The sequence below is a fragment of the Erythranthe guttata genome, chromosome 8 (assembly GCF_056151865.1).
Source record: "Erythranthe guttata isolate IM_541 chromosome 8, IM_541, whole genome shotgun sequence".
NCBI lineage: Eukaryota > Viridiplantae > Streptophyta > Magnoliopsida > Lamiales > Phrymaceae > Erythranthe > Erythranthe guttata.
Genome location: NC_142540.1, coordinates 18043589 through 18068937, shown reverse-complemented (window position 1 = coordinate 18068937; position 25349 = coordinate 18043589). Strand labels below are relative to the sequence as shown.

The 25349-nt window shown below is 35.8% G+C and overlaps 6 protein-coding genes across 8 annotated transcripts; 4 read left to right on the top strand and 2 right to left on the bottom strand.

The window, feature by feature from the left end:
• The first annotated feature begins 383 nt into the window (after positions 1 to 383).
• LOC105962163 (serine/threonine-protein kinase RHS3) lies at positions 384 to 4015 on the top strand. Its single transcript, XM_012986450.2, has 3 exons — positions 384 to 1005; positions 1612 to 2357; positions 2978 to 4015. The coding sequence occupies exons 2-3, from the start codon at positions 1612 to 1614 to the stop codon at positions 3834 to 3836; spliced, it is 1605 nt and encodes a 534-aa protein (XP_012841904.1). The 5' UTR covers positions 384 to 1005; the 3' UTR covers positions 3837 to 4015.
• A 269-nt stretch (positions 4016 to 4284) lies between these two features.
• On the top strand, positions 4285 to 8083 carry LOC105962164 (isocitrate dehydrogenase [NADP]). The gene is made up of 15 exons (XM_012986451.2): positions 4285 to 4617; positions 4914 to 4957; positions 5132 to 5241; positions 5596 to 5633; positions 5742 to 5819; positions 5912 to 5965; positions 6040 to 6141; positions 6232 to 6323; positions 6504 to 6607; positions 6696 to 6764; positions 6862 to 6977; positions 7071 to 7105; positions 7190 to 7332; positions 7573 to 7695; positions 7779 to 8083. Exons 1-15 carry the CDS (start codon positions 4569 to 4571, stop codon positions 7870 to 7872), a joined length of 1251 nt encoding a protein of 416 aa, XP_012841905.1. The 5' UTR covers positions 4285 to 4568; the 3' UTR covers positions 7873 to 8083.
• Positions 8084 to 8998: 915 nt separating this feature from the next.
• Positions 8999 to 10880, top strand: LOC105962165 (Acid phosphatase/vanadium-dependent haloperoxidase-related protein). Its single transcript, XM_012986452.2, has 5 exons — positions 8999 to 9239; positions 9396 to 9530; positions 9658 to 9695; positions 10028 to 10094; positions 10381 to 10880. The coding sequence occupies exons 1-5, from the start codon at positions 9054 to 9056 to the stop codon at positions 10765 to 10767; spliced, it is 813 nt and encodes a 270-aa protein (XP_012841906.2). The 5' UTR covers positions 8999 to 9053; the 3' UTR covers positions 10768 to 10880.
• Positions 10881 to 11107: 227 nt separating this feature from the next.
• LOC105962166 (NAC domain-containing protein 76) lies at positions 11108 to 13933 on the bottom strand. 2 transcript variants are annotated; one of them, XM_088822160.1, is made up of 4 exons: positions 13694 to 13933; positions 12866 to 13090; positions 12202 to 12482; positions 11108 to 11830 (listed from the first exon to the last, which is right to left on the bottom strand). In XM_088822160.1, the coding sequence occupies exons 2-4, from the start codon at positions 13032 to 13034 to the stop codon at positions 11297 to 11299; spliced, it is 984 nt and encodes a 327-aa protein (XP_088678286.1). In that variant the 5' UTR covers positions 13035 to 13090; positions 13694 to 13933; the 3' UTR covers positions 11108 to 11296. The 2 variants fall into 2 exon arrangements, with proteins under 2 accessions (XP_088678286.1, XP_012841907.2); XM_012986453.2 differs by lacking the exon at positions 13694 to 13933 and having other exon boundaries at positions 12866 to 13098.
• A 1996-nt stretch (positions 13934 to 15929) lies between these two features.
• Positions 15930 to 21349, bottom strand: ABCD2 (ABC transporter family protein). Of its 2 annotated transcripts, XM_088822159.1 has the most exons (11): positions 20809 to 21308; positions 20510 to 20708; positions 20318 to 20385; positions 19538 to 19864; positions 19235 to 19399; positions 18322 to 18550; positions 17679 to 17911; positions 17256 to 17580; positions 16798 to 17057; positions 16357 to 16566; positions 15930 to 16052 (listed from the first exon to the last, which is right to left on the bottom strand). In XM_088822159.1, the coding sequence occupies exons 1-10, from the start codon at positions 21085 to 21087 to the stop codon at positions 16381 to 16383; spliced, it is 2271 nt and encodes a 756-aa protein (XP_088678285.1). In that variant the 5' UTR covers positions 21088 to 21308; the 3' UTR covers positions 15930 to 16052; positions 16357 to 16380. The 2 variants fall into 2 exon arrangements, with proteins under 2 accessions (XP_088678285.1, XP_012841908.1); XM_012986454.2 differs by lacking the exon at positions 15930 to 16052 and having other exon boundaries at positions 16203 to 16566; positions 20809 to 21349.
• An 868-nt stretch (positions 21350 to 22217) lies between these two features.
• LOC105966754 (uncharacterized) lies at positions 22218 to 24854 on the top strand. Its single transcript, XM_088821323.1, has 5 exons — positions 22218 to 23478; positions 23701 to 24165; positions 24313 to 24484; positions 24635 to 24710; positions 24800 to 24854. The coding sequence occupies exons 1-5, from the start codon at positions 22531 to 22533 to the stop codon at positions 24852 to 24854; spliced, it is 1716 nt and encodes a 571-aa protein (XP_088677449.1). The 5' UTR covers positions 22218 to 22530.
• Positions 24855 to 25349: the final 495 nt, after the last annotated feature.

Below are 25349 nucleotides of genomic sequence, written 5' to 3'. Positions count from 1 at the left end.
TTATTTTTTTTAATTGCTCGTGTAAAAACACACGAGTGGTTGCAAAGTGCTCGTGTGAAATCACACGAGCAGTTTGCAACCGCTCGTGTGTTTTTACACGAGCAGATTATTATTAGTTTTTTTTTTTTTTTTTTTTTGATTTATAAGATGCTCGTGCAAAAACATGCGAGCATTTCAACAGTGCTCGTGTGAAATCAGATGAGCACTGTTGAAATGCTCGTGTGTTTTTGCACGAGCACAAAAATTTAATTTTTTTTTTTTTTTTTTTTTTATTTTTAATTGGGTAGGAATAGTACAAAAGGTAAATAGTTATGGTAAAAAGGTAAAAAATCATGGTAAAAAAGTGCCTGAATGTTTAATTTGGCCTGCGTATATCACCACCCTTATATAATTTTGAGAAAGTGAAAATAGAGTGTAGAGACTAGAGAGAGAGAGAGGAGAGAGAGAGAGAGAGTGGTGGGCACAAAAAACAAAAAAAACAGAATCTTGCAAAATTAATCCCCACCACGATTTCAGAGCTCCGAAATCCGATCATCTCGTCTCCTCCCAATACCCAATCGGAGCCGCCGCCGCCGCCGATTGACCGCTTCTCCGCCCCCCCCCCCCCCCCCCCCCCACAAAAAAAATTCATATTATTTTATTATTATTATTGATCTCCGAATTAATTAATATATGAAAATGGTTTCCCCAATATTTATTTCCATAATATTCCTCCTCGCTTCCCGCAAATTTCTCTCCTCAATCCCCATTAACCAAACCAATGGCGATGATTATTGTAGCAACAACCGAAACAAAGTCAAATACCAAACAAACCCCTCTGCACGTAGATTGCCATGGATTTCACCTCACACCCTTTATTATTTTTATTTTTATTATTTTTATTATTATTATTATTTCCTCCTGGGATTTTCCCCTCTTCTCCCTAAACCAAAACCTTCAATTTCTTCAATGGCCGCTTCTTAGGTTTTCTTAATTTCCGTTTCTGTCCTCTCATCAGCCCACCCGGTGAGTTCTTCATATCCAATTGTTTAATTTCTGCACAATGAAATTATATTGGAGGTTTATGAATTTGCATGCACGATGATCCTCATTTGCTTAGCGTGGAATTAATGTATGTTGTGTGATTTTTGAGATCGAGATTCTTATTTTCTGGCGTCAATTGATAAATTCAAATTTTGTATTTTCATTTATTTTGTGGAATTTTTATTTTATTTGAGAATCTTGTGTTGGCCCCCTCTGGTTATATGATGTTTGTATTTAATGTGGTTTGATTCTAATCGTAAATGCAGAATCGAATACAATTTTAGGTAAATTTATCGTAACAATGGTGGGAATGAGATTATCGAAAATATGGGAGGATGCTTAATTCGCAATTGAGATCGATTTCGTAGCTTATATAGGATATTATAGTTTTTGATTTTCGTCGTTTCGTCATATGATTATAGAGTTGAATCCAATCGTAGCAGAATGGAAGGCATTTGGAGGATTGCGTTGCATATTTTAGAATTTGAATACAAAATGGTTCAGAACAGAGTCTTGCGTTTAACGATTGTATATATGTATGGACTATGGATACAATTTACCGTTTTTTTTTTGTCTATTTATATGCAGATGAATCACACACTTTCAGAAGACATTGCATGTGGGCCCGGCAAAATGAACTTTGCCCCCAAAACGTCGACCACATCGAAGAAATCCGAACTCGCAAAAAGAAGAACGAATCCCGGCTCAGTCTCTCCGTTCGAAGCTCTTTCTTTAGATAATAATCCAACCTCGAATCTCAATTCCTCAAATCCATGCCCATTGCCCACTCCTAGACCATTCCCAAACCCCGATTATATCGCTACAACGACACTCAGTTCTTCACCCGCAAAGACAACCAATCACAGCTGGACAAGTGGCGGAACTAACAGCCGGAGCGACAGTCTAGACAGCACGACCTCAGCCACGTCATCGTCCTCACTCAAGCCACACACGGGCGGTGATGTCAGGTGGGACGCAATTAGTGCCGCCTCTTCGAAAGATTCTCCACTCGGACTTACCAATTTTCGTCTGTTGAAGAGATTAGGGTATGGAGATATTGGGAGTGTTTATCTTGTTGAACTTAGAGGAACGAGTACTTTCTTTGCGATGAAAGTTATGGATAAGGGTTCGCTCGTGAGCAGAAATAAACTGCTTCGAGCTCAAACGGAGAAGGAGATTCTTGGTTTGCTTGACCACCCTTTTTTACCGACTCTGTATTCGCATTTCGAGACTGATAAGTTTTATTGCTTGGTTATGGAGTTTTGCAGTGGGGGTAATCTTCATACGTTGAGGCAAAAGCAGCCCAATAAGTATTTTACGGAGGAAGCTGCTAGGTATTTATTTTGCTCGCCATTTCATTTTTTTCGCCATTGCTTTGAGTATTATATGTTAAGCTATTACCGAACTGATTGTCGATAAATATATATTGGGTTATTGCGTTTCTCTGAACTCTAAAATGCTTGATATATCATTATTACCTTGATCAATGGAGGCATATATGATTTTTTATGCATTGTTGTCTCAGATAATTTTAAGGTTTATTGCATTGAGCACCCCTGTGTTTATTCTAATTGCTAAAAAAATTCCTCATGTTATAAATATTAGCAAAAAAACCCTTTGGTAGAACTTTTTCAGCAAACTACCCCCTAAAAACTCACCATTTAGGGGGTTGTGTGCTTAAAAGATGCATCATATGGGTTTTTTCGCTAATATTTATATAACGGGTTTTTTTTAGCAATTCAATATAACACAAGGGTGCTAAATGCAATAAACTTGATAATTGTGATAAGCATGCCATGAAGATGGTGAGCTGCTACTTCACACCCCCTTCCTTGTTTGATGTTATCGAATTAATCGCTTAGGTTTTTGTTATAATTATCTGCTTGATGGTTCCTGTGTGGATTTTCGTTTAAATTCTGACAAATCTTTTCGTTTAAAATCCAACCAACTACAGATTCTACGCATCGGAAATCCTATTAGCACTCGAGTACCTCCACATGCTAGGAATCGTCTACCGCGACCTAAAGCCAGAAAACGTTCTAGTAAGATCCGAAGGACACATCATGCTCTCCGATTTTGACCTCTCCCTCCGGTGCTCCGTCAGTCCAACCCTAGTCAAATCATCCTCCGGACATGCACCCCACCCTAACAACCACGGGGGTGCAATCCTAGATGACGAAAGCGTAGTCCGAGGATGCATGCAGCCCTCGAGTTTCCTCCCAAACCTCCTCCCCACCAAAAAAAACCGCAAATCCAAATCCGATTTCGGAATCGGAAATTACAACTCCACCAACAACTCACTCCCCGAATTATTAGCGGAGCCCACGAACGTGAAGTCGATGTCTTTCGTCGGGACCCACGAGTATTTAGCGCCCGAGATCATCCGTGGTGAGGGGCACGGTAGTGCGGTGGATTGGTGGACGTTCGGAATATTCCTTTACGAGCTACTTTACGGAACCACCCCCTTTAAAGGGTCCGGAAATAGGGCGACGCTTTTCAATGTTGTGGGCCAGCCCTTGAAGTTTCTAGAAGCTCCGCAGGTGAGCTCGAACGCGAGGGATTTGATTAGAGGGCTCTTGGTGAAGGAGCCACAGAAGAGAATTGCTTATAAAAGAGGTGCTACTGAAATAAAGCAACACCCCTTTTTTGAAGGTGTGAATTGGGCTCTTGTGAGGAGTGCTTTGCCTCCTTATGTACCCGAGCCCGTTGACTTTAGTCAATTTGCCAGCAAGGATTCGGACAAGAAGGTGGCTGCTGACGTGGACAAAAGTGGTCCCGCCGAGTCGGGTTACGTTGAGTTCGAGTATTTTTAGGATTTGGCGAGAATTCTTGATTTCTATATATTTTTAATATGTATGTTTTTTTTTTTCATGGAAAGGGAGAAAGATGCAAATTTGTACACAGGTTTGGCCTTTTTGGTATTGTGACATTATTATTATTATTATTATTTTTATTATTATCTGAAATTAAACATTATGGTAATTGGGAACAATGACTTTTTTTAATGAGGGGATATTGAAGAATGTGTTATATTTTATTGTGGTGCTTTGATCTGCACATTTATATCAGGTGAATTTACATTTTTGTTTATTAATTAATGAATTAGATACCTGAATTTAAATAGATAAAAAAGAAATAAATGAAATTATCCAAGATTTATAATTAACAATTGGAACCAAATGCAAAATTTAGGATACAAAATAAAATAAAATAAAGGGAAAAAAAAAAGAGAAAAAAGGAAGAAGAAGAAGAAAGAAACGTGGTCAAATGAGCACGAGCATGCCGTGAAACTAGTAAAAGCGTGGTTTAAATTAATAATATATATACCAACACGTTTTTTGTTCTTTTCCAAAAAAATAAAATTAACCGGCCCGAGTTGTATTAAAGCAGCAACTCAGTAGCTGTGGCAACGGCAGAGCATATGCCGGAAAAGCAAAACAAAGCAGTTCCCCTTTTTAGTTTTTTTTCACTCAGTAATCGTTGCTAAAATTCAGTAGATTTCGGATTAGAGAATCAAGGAAGATTGATTTTCGCGCCAATTGACCATGGCCTTCGACAAGATCAAAGTCGATAACCCCATCGTAGAGATGGACGGTAAACCCCCCGCCTTTTTTTTTTTGTTCTTCGTTTTACTTTGAATTTCTCGCCTGAGAAATTTTCACTCGGTGATTCCGGTGCGCAATTTAGATTACGTTCGATTGGATTGTGTCAAAAGTGGCACAGTCGCTACATATGCCTATTTGTTATCTCGATCAAATTGCGCAATACGAGAAATGATTTCCTTGATTGTTTAGCAGTGCTGTGTGTGTGTGTGTGTGTGTGTGTGTTCATATATTTAATTGCATCCTCCCACATATGTATCTGTAAATGGAGAGTGTGTTGCATTGCAGGTGATGAAATGACTCGAGTGATCTGGAAATATATCAAAGAAAAGGTATATATATATATATATATATATATATATATATATATATATATATATATATATATATATATATATATATATATATATATATATATATATATATAGTACTTTTTTTTATTCGTGCTTGCAATGAACAGAAATCGTTATACGCGGTTCTTAATAATTTTTACATGATTTTTACAGCTTATTCTTCCATTTCTGGAGCTAGATATAAAGTATTTTGACCTCGGTCTTCCTCACCGTGATGCTACCGACGATAAGGTTACAATCGAAAGTGCGGAAGCTACCCTTAAGTATGATATTTATTTTCATATTTTTTGTAGTTATACGAAAAACTAAAATCAAGCTTCTTACATGACAATTTAAATTCCAATTTTCGGTTTGTTTAGATATATATTAGCAAATATTTTGTCCATTTTTAGTGAAATTTATTCGTATCCAAGGACAATAAGTATGAGTACATGTATAAGTAATTGTTATCGTGGGAGTATTCCTTTTCCAGGCTTCTCTGCATTTAGCTTCTTGATTCCCCTTTTTTGGATACGGAATAGATCCATGTCATCAAATTTCGATTAACGCGAATTCGGAATAATAAAAAAATATGAAATCTTATTTTTCTTCCGTTTCTCTCCTTTGATCAACTTTAGGTACAATGTGGCAATTAAATGTGCAACCATTACTCCAGGTATGTGTGGTTAGATAACAATATCCGTGTTAGTTTTAATCTGGTTCGTCCTGTTTGTATTTAATGTTTGACGTTTTCAGAATCTTTTCTTTTTTGCTGATTGAATAGACGAGGCACGTGTTAAAGAGTTCAACTTGAAACAAATGTGGAAGAGTCCAAACGGAACCATTCGAAACATCTTAAATGGTCGACAAAGTTTCCTCAGAAATTTCAATTTTTTAATCTTCGATTTTTTCTATCACATACTGTAATGGAAATTGTATTTTCACTTGTTGCAGGGACAGTATTTAGAGAACCAATCATGTGCAAGAACATTCCTCGCCTTGTTCCAGGTGTTTATTATGAGTTACTCGGAATTATTTATTTTTTAATAATTTTTTTACAAACAAAACTTAACATTTCTCAGGTTGGACCAAACCAATATGCATCGGGAGACATGCTTTTGGCGATCAATATCGAGCTACTGATTTAGTCGTTCAAGGAGCTGGAAAACTTAAAATGGTGTTTGGTATATTTGCTACCACTATTTATTTCTTACTTTGTAAAATATATTTTTTATATTGCATTTATTGAGTTTTAGAATACATCAATGTTGTAGTGCCAACTAGAGGTGACGAGACAATAGAGCTGGAAGTGTTCAACTTTACTGGTGCAGGTGGTGTAGCTCTGTCGATGTATAACACTGACGAGGTTTGAGTCTATATATATATATATATATATATATATATATATATATATATATATATGTGTGTGTGTGTGTGTGTGTGTGTGTGTGTGTGTGTGTGTGTGTGTGTGTGTGTGTGCGTGTTATTTAATATATGAGCCTAATTTTTGCTGGACGAGAGTAATGATATATTTTCCATTCCTCAGTCAATTCGTGCTTTTGCCGAGGCTTCAATGAACACGGCTTACCTGAAACAGTGGCCACTTTACCTTAGCACCAAAAATACCATTCTAAAGAAATATGATGGAAGGTAGTCATTTAATTTTTGTCTAATTTTCTAACTCCACGAATTAAAATTTTCGTACATTTTATTTACTGCTTATTTTGTTTTCCTAAAGATTTAAGGAAATTTTCCAAGAAGTTTACGAAAGAGAATGGAGGTCCAAATTCGAGGCTGCTGGAATCTGGTAAAAAAAATTAAGTTTATCAAATAGAATCGAAACCCGAGTTTTAATTTTTTTATTCCCAATATATATATATTAATATTTTGTCCCGATAAAATAGGTACGAGCATCGTCTAATAGATGATATGGTAGCTTATGCTCTAAAGAGCGAAGGAGGCTATGTCTGGGCATGCAAGAATTACGATGGAGATGTTCAAAGTGATTTTTTAGCCCAAGGTTTGTACTTTGTACAATTCTTCCACATGTTAATTGCTTTTCTCATTGCATAAAATTCGATCTTATAAAAAGTACTCGCTTCTCTTGATGCAGGATTTGGATCTCTTGGTCTGATGACATCAGTGCTGGTATTAAATTACTATATTACCCCTCTTTCCGAACTTTTTTTTTTCCTTCAATGCCGTTTCTAATTTTTTGTATATTTTCTATAGGTTTGCCCAGATGGAAAAACAATTGAGGCAGAGGCAGCACATGGCACAGTTACACGTCATTATCGTGTTCACCAAAAAGGAGGTGAAACGAGCACTAATAGCATAGCCTCCATTTTCGCCTGGTCACGAGGGCTTGCACACAGGTATTGATATTCATTTTGTTGATTCTGATGGTTAATTGAGCCTCGTTTGGTCAACCAGATTAACCGTGGTTAATTAATTAATTAGACCTGATTTAATGTTTGGTTAGTTCAATTCCGTTTGGTTCGGTTGTTGCCAATTTTTTCGGGAAAAAAAAAAAAAACGAGACAAGATAATGTTGCATCATTGCTTGTATATTTCTACTTGGTCCTCTTTTTATATTTTATTTATAAATTGTATAGGGCAAAGTTGGATGAGAACGCTCGACTATTGGATTTTACGGAGAAATTAGAAACTTCCTGTATTGCGAGTGTTGAGTCGGGAAAAATGACCAAGGATCTTGCTATTCTTCTTCATGGACCAAAGTAAGTACAACAATTTTCTGTTCAATTATTTTATTATTATTCGATTTAGATGAATATTTTGGCATGGCTGTGTTTCTTGGCAGGGTGAATAGAGATCAGTATTTGAATACTGAGGAGTTCATTGATGAGGTTGCTGAGGAATTGCGAGGTAGACTGTTGAAAAGGGCAAAACTGTAATTTCACCTAAGCTCTGTTGAGAAGGGCAAAACTGTACTTTCACTCAAGAACTTGATGCCATTACATAATTTCCAAACAGGTTATATACATTGATGCTATAAAGCAGGAAATGTAATTTAATTCGTCAAAAGCGTGTTTTGTAGCAGTGAATGCTACTACTGTAGTAAATGAATGCCCTCTTTGAGGTCTTATTTGGAAAATATTACTTAAATACCCTTAGTAATTAGCAACATTGTAGAAGGTGTGGCACACATAATTATTTCATTTAAGAGATCTAAAAACTACTTAAATAATAATAAGGGTTAAGTTTTACTTAAACATTTTCATGTAATTAATTAAAATTTGAGCTCAATCTTTTTTTCCTGACAACTCTAAATCTTGAAATAACTGATAAAAAGAGTGATGTTTTTGCATATCTTGACCTAGTTGATGAAGTACCCCGTGGTGCCAAATTATTCAAATTTCGTTGTCTTAAACATAGGTAGTGCAAAACCTAGGTAATGTTGATGAAGTACGTGATGCCAAATTCTTTAAATTTGGTTGTCAAAACTTAGGCAACGACCGTCAAATAATTTTGTTAGGTTGAACTTTGTTGGTCTGAGTTTGGCAGCAATTATCACTTGATGAAGGTCCAGGTATACATGGCCCACAATCGAATGTTGTAGACACTTGTGTGTGCTAAATGCACTGTAAATCTAGAATCTACATCTTTCTTACCATCAATTAAAACAAGTGGTAGCGTCTAGGTTATGCAAACAGTATCAAAGCTAACCTTACAATTGTTGATGAGAAAACTGTTAGCATGAGTTTGGCACGTGTCTGTGATTTATACAATGTATAATCCTATTTTAGAAGTTTGATGTTTGATATAAAAATAAAAAAAAATAAAAAAAACATTACCCCTTTGCACTAAATTCATTACTAATTTTACCATGACATGCCACGTTTCAATTGAATATTGGTAATCATCAATCATCCCCTTAAATGCTTTTGCCCTAACCCAAAAGTTGGGCTTTTTTCCAAAATTATCACAACTTTTCCGGGTCATTCTGTAATTTTCATAAACCTCAAGGACTTCAAACCAAAATCGGTAGTTAAGCCAACTGCAACTACAAATACCTAAGTTGACCTTAGTTGAATGTGAAGCGAACTTCAGCAGCAGCAAGCAGAATCGAATAATAATGTTGCTGCAAAATTCCAATTTTTGCCGGATTAATTTCCTGCAAAATGGGAATAATTTTTCCCCCCCAAATTCGCGTCTCCATTTCTCGAAGAGGTACGCCGGAGCTCCCGCTCTACGTTGCGTCTCCGAACTCGCTTGCCACAGTATTTCGATCGGAGACGTCTCCGGAGTTTTCCACAACAAGGTCCGGTTTTTTTTGTACGAAATGCTGTTTTAGCTTTTGAATTTTGTTATTCAATTTTCAGGTTTGCTGATTATATATATACATATATGTGTGTGTGTGTGTGTGTGTGTGTGTGTGTGTGTGTGTGTGTGTGTGTGTGTGTGTGTGTGTGTGTAGGTTTTGGTAGCAGCAGTTGTGTCGGCGGCAATTGGGCAGTTATCGAAGCCTTTTACTTCGACTTTATTATATGGGAGGAAATTCGATTTGAAGGCTGTCGTTCAGGCTGGAGGGTTTCCTTCTACACATTCTTCTGTAAATTTTTTATTAATTTAATTTAATTATATTAGAAAAAAAGTAATGATGCTTATATGAAGTAATTAGTTTCAGTTGATGATTGATTTCTAATCTCAATTTTGTATTATGTATTCCCTGATTCCAGGCTGCTGTGGCTACTGCAACTTGTCTTGTTCTTGAGAGGTGTTTACAACATTCTGCCCTTGATTACTTCGTTCTAAATTTCGGTTTTTTTCCGATTATGTTGGAATCAATGGTATTTCTTTGGCGTTTTGTTACACCTTATATTTTCACATACACACACACAAACACACACACACACATGTGGATGTGTGTAAAATAGGTAATTATCTATGCACGCGTATGGTGAGATCTTACCTTGTGAAGTTCACCGGGTGTAGCATCTAACAAATCTTTCTTCGGTATAAAATGTTGGGACATTGTATTTTGATTTGTACTCGAGTAACTGACTAACTGGAGGTGAGTAATTATCGTTTGTCCTGTTTTTATCACAGGGGATTTTCTGATGCAATTTTCGGAATGGCTGTAGTTTATGCTGGCCTTATCATGTACGATGCACAGGTTCGTATGCATAGCTTTTAGCTCGTCTCTTTTCTCTGTCAATCAACTGACTGACATGATGCCAAAGCTGGAATTAAATTGTTTTGATTCGATAATAATTAATACGCTAATTCCCGATTAAGTTTGGGATTCTGGAACAGAAAATTGAGGACATACTTTTGCTGTAAAGTTGGTAATCGATCAAATCTTACTTTTGTAAACTTAAAATCTCCTTTGTATTAATTAACAAATTGATTAACTGCTGATAATTTTTGGTTCGTTTACTTGACATTAATGCTTTTTGCAGGGAGTTAGAAGGGAAGTGGGCACTCATGCAAAAGAACTAAACAAAGTTCTGCTAAGATCCACACCATATTCAACTTCTTCAAGAAACGATGCCGATGATTTTACCAATTCTTTTTCCAGAGAATCGTCTTCGAATTTGGAGAAAATTGACCCAGTTTTCATGGAAGAGCGGAGTTCTTTAGAGAAAAAACAAACAAGTTCTTCTCTACTATTGAAGTCCGACGAAAAGATGCCGAATAGTGTAGTTTCTGATGTCAATGTAGGAAGAGAAAGGGTGGCGTATAATTTATCGCCGTTGAAAGAATCGATTGGCCACACGGAAATCGAAGTTGCTGCAGGTGCTCTGTTAGGTTTCTTGGTTAGTATAGCAATATGCCCTTATGTATAAATACTATATATACTTATGATCCAATTTTCATTTTTTTTTATGACATTTAATTAAGGTGACACTATACCGTAAGTTTCATCGATCTCAATATTAATAAAACTTTTCCTTAATAAGTTTGCACTCATGTTTAATTGCTGGATTCTTCATTTTAACGAAAACTCCATGAAATTTCTGAAGCTAGGATTTTTGTTGTGTTGTGACATATTTATGTGTTATCATGAGACCCTTATCTACTCAACATGTACACCAAGTGTGATATGTGGTTGTTCTTTTACTTCTTTCTCCTTTTAGACGATTTAATTTTTTTTAAACAAATAAATAAAAAGAATAAAATAGCTAATTTGACAATAGGAATTCACTACACACAAATTCTCTACAGTTAAAACTAACATATAAAAGCAAATATCTGCCATCATGCATCCATCTTTATGATAGAACAATCTTTATAAGCCAAAAGTGCTTCAAATTAACGAAAAGGTTCACACAATTTTTCGTACGAAAGTAAGAAAGAAAGAAAAAAAAAAGACTACTACTTGGAATATCTCGAATAATCTGGTTCGAATCCAAGATAAGGGAATGGAAATCTCTGCCCAGGTTGAACTGAATGATCAGCAACCTGGGACAGCTGTTGATTAGCGAGCAACTTGTCCAGAAACGACCAGTCGCCGGAGAATTTTTCCGGCAGGATGAGACCGCCGGCGCCGCCGGAGGAAGGGCCGGCGCCTCCAGGTATTAACGTCAAGAGGTTCTGAGAATTCTGCAAATCCACCGGAAGTGAGGAGTAAAACGGAGGTGGGGCGGTGTCGGGGCTGAGTAACTGCGGTAGTTGCATACTGGAGCTGCTGCTCTGATTATGATGATGATGATCGAATGTGTAGTTGTTGTTGTTGTTGTTGTTGTACTGTGGTTGATCGGAGTTCTGTTTGTGATGGTCGAATGTACTGCCGGGTAATGCAGTACCGAAAGGTACAACCGTCTCTTGTTGGTCGAGTTCGGATTGGAAATTACCTGATCTGGTGTGGTTTTTCTTCTTGAAGACCCTGCAGACCACCCATCCATCTTCCTGAAAATTTAATTAATTATTTATCAGATGTCGTACCACCGCCGAGTACTAATCGGATTCAAATTAGCACTTCCGGAAACATTCTAATTTTTTTTTTTCGGAATTAAACAATTTCATTCAAAAAAGTTTAGGAAATTGGAATTAAAAAACTAGTTCGAAAAATCAGAATTTTTCGGATTTGAACCGGTGGGATTCATAAGTTCCATTTTCTCAATGACATAATATATAAAACACTTAATAATATTGATATTATAAGTGTAATTTTCTAACAAAAAAAATGCTTTTTTTTTTGGAAATTAAATCGGATTGGAAATCGAAATCTATTATGTATTCCAATTCCGTTCGAACAAAATCGAAAAAATTGTACGTACTTGGATTTGAGTATTGAGATTATCATCGTCAAGGCGATACTCGTGCATGATCCAATCGGTTTTATGACCGTGAGGCGCACGGCCGGTGTAGAAAACCAGGGTTTTCCTCATTCCAATCCTCTTGGCCGAGTTGCTGATGTGGATCGCCTTGTCCCTACCAGTCGCCTTCCAGAAGCCCGCCGTGGTGGCTCGGTTCGTGCGGGTCCCGGTCGGGTACTTCTTGTCCTTGTGGCTGAAAAAATACCAGTCGTTTTGAGGGCCCGACCCGATTCTACATTTCTCTGCAATTAGTCATATGTATTAGAAATATAAATATTAAATGATAAATTTCACTAACAATTGTAATCGAAACTTTGAATTAATAAATGCATCTATATAATGTGTATAAATTAATTTAAATCTTTTTTTTCATTGGTAAACCGAATAAACTCAAGATCCTCTAAAATTAGTGCTCACATTCTTTGTAATATTGGATCTAGTGAAGGTTTGATTTTTCCCCATGCAAATTTGCACTCAAACTCATAACTAAAATCACATTATTTTCCTTTTAGTCCCTAATCTATGCCTTAATTATATCAAGGTACTTAAAGTTTGTGTAGGTAAGAAACTCTTATAATTAACTAATAATTAAGAAAAGAGGGTTAATAAATAAATAATTAATTACCTTTGAGGTCCCATGGCTCAAGCTTGTTGAGATCGACTTCCCGAATGACATCCAAGTCGATGGGTTCGTACGAGACCTTCTTCCTAAGGTAATAGTACAGAAGTTCTTCGTCTGTCGGGTGGAATCGGAACCCTGGTGGAACTGACAGCTGTCCGTTTCCGGCCATCATATTAATGTAAATATTCTGATATTTATGATCACTTGTTTGTATCGACTAAATCGATCCTGTATATAGAAAAAGAGAAGTGCTTAGCTTATGAGAAAAAAAAAATAAGAGAAAAGAATTAAACTAGGGTTTCTTATTTCTTGAAATATATTAGTGATGAAGTGACACAAGCTAAGGCGGCCCTGTATCTAAATCTTTTCACCATGATTACACACACACACACACACACACACACACACACATATATATATATATATATATATATATATATATATATATATATATATATATATATATATATATATATATATATATATATAAAAGATCATGGCAAAGACAAATCATGCAGGAGAAGCCACCATGCATGAACCCTAACTCATGTATAAAATGATAATGATGTGTGTGTGTATATATATATATATATAATAATAATAATAATAATAACATAAAATCATGATCTTGTTTAAAAGGGGTTTTTCCGAAAAAGCCTTAGAAATTAAAGATAAGATTGTCGAGTTCATATATATATATCGATACGCAGAGGTTTCAAAACCATGACTTTAATAAGAACTGGATATTGGAACTTTTCAACATATAACCTTCATGTAAATGCAAGCTATGAAAAAACAAAAAAAGAAAAGAAAAATGGATATATCATGCACCTTAATTAATTCTCCTGCAAGAGAAGTGAGGACAAAGCAGAAGCTTACGGGCCGGGCCGGGGAAGAAAAAAAAGGGAGACAAAGGTAGAAGACAACCTTAATTTACTAAGAGGAAGAAGAAAACTATTTTAGGGTTTGGTTGAGTGCCAAGAGGGAAAAGACAAGAAAAAAAAAGGCCAAATCAAAATGGGAGCAGATGGTTTAGCCAATTTCAAGCACACTTATCGAGTGCTGTTAAAAAGAGGAGCACTCTCACCCAGATTTTAAATAAAAATAAATAAAATAGAATAAAAGTTTAATTAGGTTGACGAATTATTGCAAGTTTATAAAATGATCTTTTTTTTCTTTTCTTTTTTTAGCTGCAGATGGGAACATAAACAAATTTTATGTGCAGAAATGGCAAATATGTTCCAACTTGGCCGTGTACATAGTTCTAACTTCTAAGTATATATTGAGGATTACTTTAATAAATAACTTAATAAAAAACATTATGTTATGGAAGCAAATTCGTTGTGACATTGCAATGGAACTGTAACGGTTGTCTCTATGAACAGTTCTGTTGACCATAAAAATATTCAAATTTAAGGGTTTATAATTAAGAAAAAAATAATCCACCTCCAAGAATATTTTTATTTTTTTATTTTTCGTAATGTAATAATTAATTATATTTATTTTGTTGGTCAATAATTGAGAGAAAAAAGGGGGGAAAAGTAGACCATCTATTCACTGCCAGACATGAAATTAAATATTTTTTAAATTGTTAACTCGTGGGAGAAAATCAAGCATTCAACAGTCAAAACTAATATCCATGTTGCTTATAATTAATTAATTAATTAATTAATTATAACCAAAGAAATTAAATTAAATTAATTATTAATTAGAGGGAATGAATACAAGAGAATGAAAGAAATTCCCTTTAACTTCATTCTTGTTCTGACTCTAAACAGTGTACACACAGAGACACGGTAATTGTGGAGATGTGTGTGTGTGTGTGTGTGTGTGCGCATATTATATATTATTATTATTAAAATTAATTAATTAATTAATAAATAAAAATGAGATAAGATGGAAGATAGTTTTGACTGAGAAATTAAAATAAAAACAAAAAACAGATAGAGATGGAGGGATAAGTAATAATTGACAGTAATGCAGATATTCATCACTTATATGCGCCGAATTTTGGGATTAGGGTTTCCCCTTCAACGACATTTTTTTACCATTTTTCCACCGTTGCAACGAAAACCTCGTCTCGCAGTCGATCGTGGTTTGTTCTATGCTATATTCGATGAACTATTCATCGAATTTTATCCTATTATATACACATTTATGTCTGTGTGATGTGTGTAAATTAAAGGTGGGAAATAATTATATTTCACCAAATATAGCATTTACGAGGCAAATCCTCGATAATATTTCGAATTTGTAGAAGTATACTTTATAGGTCCTTAATATATCATTCTTTTGTAGGTCAATTGGAATTCAATTTCCTTGATTAATCATCATATTAATTATATTAGAGTAATTGATATTTTATGTTGCAATTCAAAATTTTCATTTTGTATTATATATTAAGAATGCTTGCTCTGATCTTGTAGATGCTATATCGTAAGATGTTACAGATGCTACATCCGGTAAATGTTACATCATGTGGATTTTTATTGTCGACCTAGACACCAATATGGATGTGCATGTTTGTATATAAATGAATCGTTCAGATATCTCCGAAGTATTTTACCCGGTGTATCATAACATAAACCTATTCCAAAACCTTATCAATGAGAAACATTTTCTATGTGTGTGTGTAATTGTATGCATATCAAATTTAAAAAAAAAAATACTAATTTACATCATCATATACACATAAATGAAATAACCAAAATATATTTAGAATATTGGTAAAAGTACAACATGAGAGAGAGAGAGAGAGAGAGAGAGAGAGAGAATGGAAACAAAAAACAATTAAAAGAAGCAGAAAGTGCGCAAAATGTACACGTTCCGATCCAAAGCAAAAGGACGCAATCCCATGCACAGCTGCCTCGATTCTCTTAATTAATTAATTTATTAATTAGTTTTAATTTCTTTCAGAGCCAAACGGATTCCTACGCTACCTCTCTCTAGACTCTCTCTCTCTCTCTCTCTCTCTCTCTCTCTCTAAACTTTCTCTCTCTCTAGCTAGTCAAACACGGAGATCGATTAACCTGCATGTATAATTAGAGTCTAATATATATAATATATGTATATATATAGATACAGATTAGAGTACATCTTAAAGCAATATATGGATGGTAGAGAAGTAGTAATACGTAGCTGGCTGTGGTGGTGCCGTCGCCTTCACGAACACTTTACACTTTCCAGCACACTAATTAATTAACATGCATCTTCCTTAATCAACTTACTCTAATTAATGAATTAATGAATCTAATGCTTGCATCACAATCAGTGTAACTTCATTCATTCATTAATTAATTAATTAATTATAGTTTTTTGACAGATCCTATAACTCAATCAATTGCAGAAACTTCTATTCTTTAACAATATTCAACACAAATTTATCGAATACACGTTTATCCATACATCACACATCACATACATTTATATATATAAATATATTCAGTTCAAGAGTGGAAAAGGTATAAAATTCGGAGATTGAGTAATATAATTACCTCGGCTTTTAATTAAGTTTGTATTTACTGGTTTGATAAATTGTAGGCAGAATCTTTACTGATGGGTTCGAAACGCCAATTGGGAAGCTCGTTTGTTGGTTCCAATGGAGTGATGTGTAACGCGTTTTTATGATATTTGTAGAGAGTTGTTCTGTGGGCAATGCTTATGAATGTAATCCCAGCTGCTTCTATTAGCTGATATAAATGTGCCTGCAAACACAAGTTTTCGTTATAATTAGAATGTTACAACTACTAAGTGATATATGTCTCGGACAACTCTATAACTAGACTAAGTATAATAAGAAAGATGCAGTTTTTCAAATATTACGCTAATTCCAGCTAATAAACTGCAGTAGCTAATCAGATAATAACCGCGCCATTAAAAAAGGGGAATACGAGACGTACTCAAAAAGTTTCATTAATTTTTTTTTTGTTTTTTACCTCATTGGCTTCATCTAAAGCACTAGTTGATTCATCCAAAAGAACCAAGTTCGGTTTTGATAGCAACAAGCGTGCAAATGCTAGACGTTGCTGCTCACCGATGGAGAGGACACTCGACCATTCATATGTGCAATCCAGATCGAATCTTGATAATATATTGCCAAGTCGAACATCTTCTAGAACTTTGATTAAATCCTTGGCTGTTGGCTTTGGAGGATATGCATCCATGTCTTTGGTTCGCATCAAGAAAGGTAATGAATCTGTTAAATAAAAGTCAGTAAATTAATTATCTCGTAAATTAACTTCAAAGCAGAAATGATAAGTTATTTTCGTCAAAATAATGATTTTCTTAAAAAGACATTGACAAAGTGAAAACGGCATCACAAAAAAAAATATGTCACAATCTAAAACATAAGACAGTAGAGAAGGGCATTCCAGACATTTCACAAGTGTTATACCAGTTGATGAATCACCATCTGACGTGGGTGCTGGATCTACACTCCAAGTAGGATAGAGCAGTTGCTGACGAAGTGTTCCCAGTACCATGTACGGTTTTTGAGGAAGGAAAAAAGCAGCTCTCGAATTTCTATCATTGTGTTTGTCGTAACCATGGTTGCCTTCGTTAACCACAGTTGCCTCCGAAGAAGCAGCATCTGCAGAAAGGCACGACGAAGTATCCACTGCGTTTGTGTCGTGGAATCTCACAGTTCCCTTTCCAAAGCTCCACAGACCAGCTACAGCTCTCAGTAATGAAGTTTTACCGCTTCCACTCGGTCCAGTAATCTGTTAACACAGCTATTTACCAGAAATGAATCCATTCTTTTTATTCGATAAATCTCTTAAGCAAAAATCTCAAAAGATGAAATATAAATTTTACTAACCAGCAGATGTTCCTTCTCGCTGATTTCCAACGACAAGTCTCTAATAAGAGTTGCTTTACTTGGAGTCATCAGAGTCAAATGTTCAATCATTAGTAATTTTGAACCTCGGTTGACTGCCACGGATCCGTTAGATGCACTAGAACTGTTTATATCACAAACATTACGAACAATTTCTTCCATTGCCTCAGTGTCGGTTCTGTTTTCGCTACTAGTTAAGAGATCATCAAACTCACCTGGCATTTGGAAAATGTCAAAACCATTTTCAGTAAATTCATGGCGTTTGTGTTACTCTGATCAAGAACACTAAAACGAAGCAGGTGACTGAAATTCAGTAACTTCAAAAAATTTTAGCCCTTACATTATCATATAACATATCAAAATTGTTACTTAACACCGCAGATATACAATATTGGAGTCTCGTGGTAGTGTGTCTTAGTTAAAACATAACATTATCAATAGATCGTAAAGCTACTAACACACATATCAGAAGACATTTCTTAACAAGACGGAGTTTCTCTCATTAATCATGAAGACTGTTAATATAGATTTAATAAGGTTATTGCTTATTGCTGACTATTACTCTTCAAGATAATTAATGGATGCGGTCTGAGTATACTTTTCCAAAGAAGAGAAAATAATGTACCTAGTCGATCTATGACAGCAGAAAAGGCACTGATAGCCTGAAATTGGTAAACAATGAGGGAAAAATCTCCAAGTATGTGATTAAAAGCAGACACAGACTGATTTATGACTCCAAATTCAATTTTTCCAGCGAAGAACATAGGTGCAACAACTGCTGCAGGAAGAATCTGGATCAGGTATCGGTAGCCACTGGTAAAGAACTCCAGATTTCTGGAAGATATCAACAATTTCTGTAAAGTTAAAGATGGCACAGAACGAACATATGAGTTTTTGAATTATGATAAGCGTACATTCTTGTGAATTTGCCACTGAATCTACAATAACTCAAATAATGGATGTCAGGGAATCAAAGAATCAATGAATTAACAGTGACACATAAAAAGATATAGGATGCAGATATTGTACTTTTCGAGTTACTTCCTTCATTTGCAGTGTTCAGTTACTTCTTTTCGTTATTTAGAAAAGAGAGCAATAAAATAATTACAACAGCTACAGTTCACTTCTCTGCCTCCAAATGACAAGACTCCAATGATATAAAAGAAACAATCAGTCTCTTCCACAAAATTAACATCGTGTATTCATATTATAGTTTTCATACAACATGTTAAACTTGGCTCTAGCTTTCTAAATTTAAAATTACAGTTTTCAAAATATCCTTTGCATTTTATTCAATTATTCTTGCTGAAATCTAACATCAAGTGTTTGTTCTGTATACATTAATACATATGCTAAGGGTTATTTTACAGTATAGTTTTATGGGGTTCACTTAGGAACAGTTGGAGGAGCAATGTTGATCAGAAGGTAAATGTAGTTGTATATTTAGACTTATATGTTCTAAGTTATGCAGATTGTCTCACGAGAAAATAGGAATTCAGCGATAATACTTCAAAAAACAAACATAAGACTTCACATACACTAAGATTATCAAATGCGCTTCTGAACCGTTGCACCAGTAGTTGCATCTCATTTTCCTCCCCATTGTAAAACGCAATGGATTCAGCATTTTCTCTAACGCGCACAAGTCCATAACGAAAATCTGCTTCTTTTTTCTCTTGCAAGAAGTTTAGAGTCACCAATCCCTAAAAATACAGTTCTCGTGTCAAAAGTTAATATTCTTATAGACACTAATGCAAATTATATTAGAAAAAGCACTTGGAGTTGCAATGTACGAAATTGATAAGTGTAACAATTCGTGATTGTCAAAGATGAAAAGTTACCCTCCCGAGGAAGACACTGATAGCTGTTCCGCCAAGTGAGTAACCGAGAAGTATGAGAAAAAGCGGTGGATAAATACCATATAAAATGTTACTAAAAGATATCAAGTCCACAGTCGCATTGAAGAATGTCAAGGAAAATGCAAGAGCTGTGCCGGTGAAAGCACTTAAATCATCAACAATCCGCTGATCAGGGTTATCAATAATTGATTGAGATTGTATTTTGTAAAATGTTCGATTCTTCAGATACCGATCCATGTAATAACTTGTCATCCAAGACCTCCATCTTAAAGAAAGAGTATCTTTCGCATAATCTCGCAAAACAAAAACCTGAAAAAAAATCAGCAGCATGATGCCTAGAGAGAGAGAGAGAGAGACCAAAAAACTATACAAACACAATTAAGGCAGATTCTAAGTCTAATTGTTCAAATCTTTTCAAGTAAAAGGAGATTTTTAGTGCGAATGGAAGTTTGGCATTTAAATCACCCGTTCGTATAATTACATTGCATTTAATGTCAGGCAAATGAAATATGTTGCACATTTCCCCACTACAAACTGACATCCAAATATGTCGGAAAATCATACGAAGATGATGAAATAAGATATAACAGATATGCATGTGAACTAAATGATCCAATAGATTACAAACTAGAGAAAATCCGTCCAATAAATCAAACTTGTTTCCGATACTAGACATCATAGTTGCGGCAAAAAAAAAGTCATAAAAAACTCAGAAAAGACAAACTAGAACAATACCTAAAAGAAGTGGAGCAATGTGCTCACCGGAATTCCACCAGCGAAACTTGCTAGGTAGTACATCAGTTGCTTAGTGAACTGCTCTTGATCCTTATCTTCAGTAAACCCGAACGACACGCCAAACACAACCCTCGTATCAGCAAATTAAAACATCGAAAAAAATGCAGTAAACAACACTAAAATAAATACTAAAAAAAAAAAGATCAAGAGTCATATTACTGGCTAGAGCATTATAAAAGTCACGGCCGAGAAAATTGAAGCCGACGCTAATTCCAGTTGTCCCCAAAGTGAGGGCGAAAACAGTAGCCAGCCGCCACCTGGCCTCCACCTTATCGTCGGAGAACCAATACGGAGCAGCCACTTTCCAGAATCTACTCACTAGCGTTTTAACATCAGGAACTTTTCTTTGAGCCTCTTCCTAAAGATACACAAAAAAAAAAAAAAAAAATTGGCACATTTTTTTCGTTGCGTAATGAAGAACATTAACCCTAATTTTCCATTAAAGGGGGGAAATGAACCTGGTTACTCTGCGGTGAAGCCAATGAGGAACGGCAGACGAAAGCTGAGAAGGAATTGGGTTTCTGACATCTCTTCCGAGAATTATCCACGGAAAACGAATGCTCAGGCGACAATGTGAAGCAGCGCAGCTGGTGATGCTTGAACTTGCTGCCGCCGCCGCCGCCGCCGTGGGATTTGGAGATGCGGAAAAAGATGCTGCGGGTGATCGAGAAACCTTGAGCTTTTTTATACAAATTTTGCGGCGGGAGATGGGCTGGGGATGATTCCATTCCTATCATTTTGTCCGGCGGTTGTACGGCTATCAGAATCGGGTCATCCGCCGGCGAGTTGATGTTTCAGGTCGGCCTAATTGGAGATTTTGAGAAAACAGCTTGAAATTTCTGCCATTGGAGTAGACATTTTTCCTGTTGAATTTCTTCTTCACTGTGAGAAAATAGGAAATTAAATTATTATCATCATAATTAGCAGCTGTGGAGATGCCACGTCATCAGCTCCCGCTATCTTCATACTCCAATTATCAGGTATTTTTTGATTTATTTTGGATAAATTATTTTGGGGAAACTACATATAAATCCCTAATCCAAAACTCAACACACAGATCAGTCCCTAGGTAGTTTCCCCAAGCAATTCAGTCCCTATTCATGCGTCTGACATGCAGATCAGTCCCTAATGTGAATTTTGAATATTTTATTATATTCTCTTTTCACTCTCACCCTTTTCTCTCTCCTGCTTTTCTCTCTCCTGATTTTCTCTCTCTTCATCTTCTCTTTCTTTCTTCATCTGCTCTCTTTCTTCTCTATTTCTTCTCCCTTTCTCTCCTCTGGTTTGCTCTTTTTCCGGCGAAAAAATCACTGTAAAACCCACCCACCCCACAATGGCTACAAATGATGTATCAAATGATTTACCCGCTGTGATTCTTGGAAGTTGTCGATACAAAATGGAACTTCACATTATTTCCATAAAAAGTAATTCGACCTTAATGGAGATATATGGTGCTATTATCAACAAATGGAATCATATCCATCCAGATGCACTGATCCTCCAATACTTGGCTCCTCGGGAAAGATTGTATGTGACATTGGGCAGTGATGAAGATGTGGAGAATATGGTTGCATTGCATCTGATAATGAAGATGAGTGTGGTCGACATTGTCGTGATCCGCAAAGATGAAGCTAATTCGCGTGGAAAGAGGGTTCGCACCGATGGCTGGTAGGTCTCCATCTTTTTCTGTACTGCTGAAATGCATTTCTTTATGGTTGTTAATTATTGTGTGATACATAGTATAAAATATGGCACATAATAGTATCATGCTAATATAAATATGGTATGGATGTATGGTACTTACAGTACGTAACCTTGATCTGAGTAGTATGGGTGATAGGTAAATTTGGTACTGCTGGTGGGAAAACATAGTATCATATAATGAGGAAGATAGTACGTAACCTTCATCTGAATAGTATGGGTGATAGGTAAATTTGGTACTGTTGGTGGGAAAACATAGTATCATATAATGGGGAAGATAGTACGTAACCTTCATCTGAATAGTATGGGTGATAGGTAAACTTGGTACTATTTGTGGGAAAACTTAGTATTATATAATGGAGAAGATAGTATGGAACCAGTGCATTGTTATGATATTTTCATGTACATTGTTATTTGGATTCCACTCTATTGTAATCCATTTTTAAAAATTTTTTGAAACCAAAAGCGGCGATCAATCGATGGAAATCGAGGGTAATCCGCTTGGAAATTCAATTGATGCATGGAGACATTGCATCCGTGGGGAGAATCAGTTTTTTAAAGATCCTGATGATTTTAGGCATATGCTGAAAAACTATTCTATTGCTAATAATCGATCATTTAAGTACATGAAAAATGATCAACAAAAGATCATAGCAGTATGCATTGACGAAAACTGCAAATGGAGGGTTTATGCATCATTGTACAAGTCAGATAAGTTATTTAGCATTCGCAAGTGCAATCTTGAGCACACTTGTGGTGATGCTACTCTTCGTACAAGGGGTCATCCTAAAGCCGATGCTACATGGATTGCTCAAATTATGAAACGAAAATTGAGAACGCAGCCAGCTTACACACCATGTGGTATGTTAGAAGATATCCGAGACGATTATGGTCTGGAGCTTCAGTACTACACAGCATGGAGGGGTAAAGAAAAAGCAATGCGTCATATCCATGGTGATGAGACGACATGTTATGATAAACTGAGACGCTATTGTCGTGCATTAAAAATGCATAACCCTGGTAGCATGGCAGAGTATGAGATTGAACCTGCTACTCAAAAGTTTATTCGAATATTTATTAGTTTTGGGAGTTCTATTTCCGGCTTTCATCGGTGTAGGCCGATGATATGTTTGGATGGGACTCACATTAAAAATAAGTACAAAGGATGCTTGCTTTCTGATGTGTGCAAGGATCCAAATGATTCCTTATATACATTGGCATACGCAGTTGTTGATGCTGAGAATGATAAAAACTGGGAGTGGTTTTGCATTAAACTGAAACAAATTCTAGATCTTCACAATGACAATAGATCTTTTACCATTTTCTCTGATCGTCATTCGGGGCTTCTTAAAGCCGTCCCGTTGGTATTTCCTAGTAGCCACCATGCATATTGTTTGCGACACTTGGTGGATAACTTTAGAACTCAGGTATTTTGATTCTCTTTAATATGCAAATTGGAACGTACCATTTGTCACCTCATGTCATACTTTTGTATAACATGTTTCATACTTTTGTATAACATGTTTCATACATTTGTGTAACATGTGTCATACTTTTGTATAACATGTTTCATACATTTGTATAGCATGTTTCATACATTTGTATAACATGTTTCATACATTTGTATAACATGTTTCAAAATAATATAGGTCCTGAGGAAGTACCCATTGCACAACAAGTCATATTGGGCGAGTGTTTTACATAATGCTGCATATGCTCCTACTCGGCAGGAGTTCGATGCAACTATTTCTCGTATAGTGCAATCTATGCCTCTCGCGGCATCATTTATTTCGAATTCTGATCCAAATCATTGGGCCAATGCCTATTTTTCTGGAGAAAGATGGGGAATCGTGAACAATAATCAGGCAGAAAATTGGAATGGTTGGGTTAAAGATGCCCGATCTTTGCCTGTTTCATCCATGATTGATCACATACGGATCAAAATAATGGAGATGCTAGTTAAACGACAAGGAAAAAGTTTGGCAATGACTGGCATATTGTGCAAGAAAATTCTAAAGAGATTAACAATCAATCATATGGCCTCTCGTTCCTTAAAATATTGTAGATCAAGTAGTACCGCTTTTGAGGTATATGATGAGGACAAGTCGTATAAGGTTGACTTGCAGTACAAGACTTGTTCTTGTAAAGCATGGCAATTAGAAAAACTTCCATGCAAACATGCATGTGCATGTTTGGAGTCAAAAGGATACTCAGTATATGAGTTTGTTGATCCATGCTTTCATATTGATACGTACAAACAGGTATATCAATTCACGATTAACCCAATTCCCTCGTTTGATGAGGACTTTGACTTGTACGATGCGTGTAATGCTCCGCCCGATGTCTTTGTTAATGCACCTGATTCGAGAACTCGACCGGGACGTAGAAAGACAAAAAGAATTCCTTCACAAGTGCAAACTCGTAAACTGAAGTGTACTCGTTGTGGGAAGCCTGGACACAATCGTCGTACTTGCACACAACCAATCTGACTAGCAATTTTTTTTTAATGTAAATACTGTCTGCATTTGTGTTACTTAAACTAACTAGTTTTGTTTCTAATGTAAATTTTATGTTTTTCATCAGGGAGGACAAGATGGAGGAGAGCTTACATGATTGCCCATTATGTTATTCAAGTGATTGAAGTGAATGAAAACTGGCTGTTTGTACTTTATTATTATGTGATTTGTACTATGTTGATTTGAACTTTGTACTATGTTTCAATTTGCACTATGTTTTTGCTATTTGTAGTTTGTACTATGTATTAGGTACTCTGTTCATTGATGGTTTATCATTTTCAGTCTAATGGTACTATTTTTATTTACACATGGTATTATCTATGAGATAGGATGGTATGACTTACTCAATTTATGACCGTTACAATATAGCCGTTGCTTATAATATAGCCGTTGCTTGTTGTCAGAACTAGTCAAGTCATAATATGACCATAAATGACACATAGGCTCATTTGTTTCTAATTCATGGCTTCTTCGAGTAGCACCACTCAAATGAGTGGGTTAAAATACAAAAAAGGGAAATGCAAGCGTCTTGATTGTGGGAAGAAAACAATAATCATGGTTTCAGAAACTATTTCGAATCCCGGAAGGTTATTTTACTGTTGCCCACACCATGGCTACTCCCATTGGTGTGAACCATTTGAAGTTGGACAAACTTTTTCCAACTCAAATCGTGAAGAAAATGAAGCTACAAGTGCGTCGATGAACCAAGTCCATCAAGAAAGTGAAGTGAAGAATTGCAATTCTGAAGGTGGAGTAGTTCATAGTTTGATAGTGTTGAATCT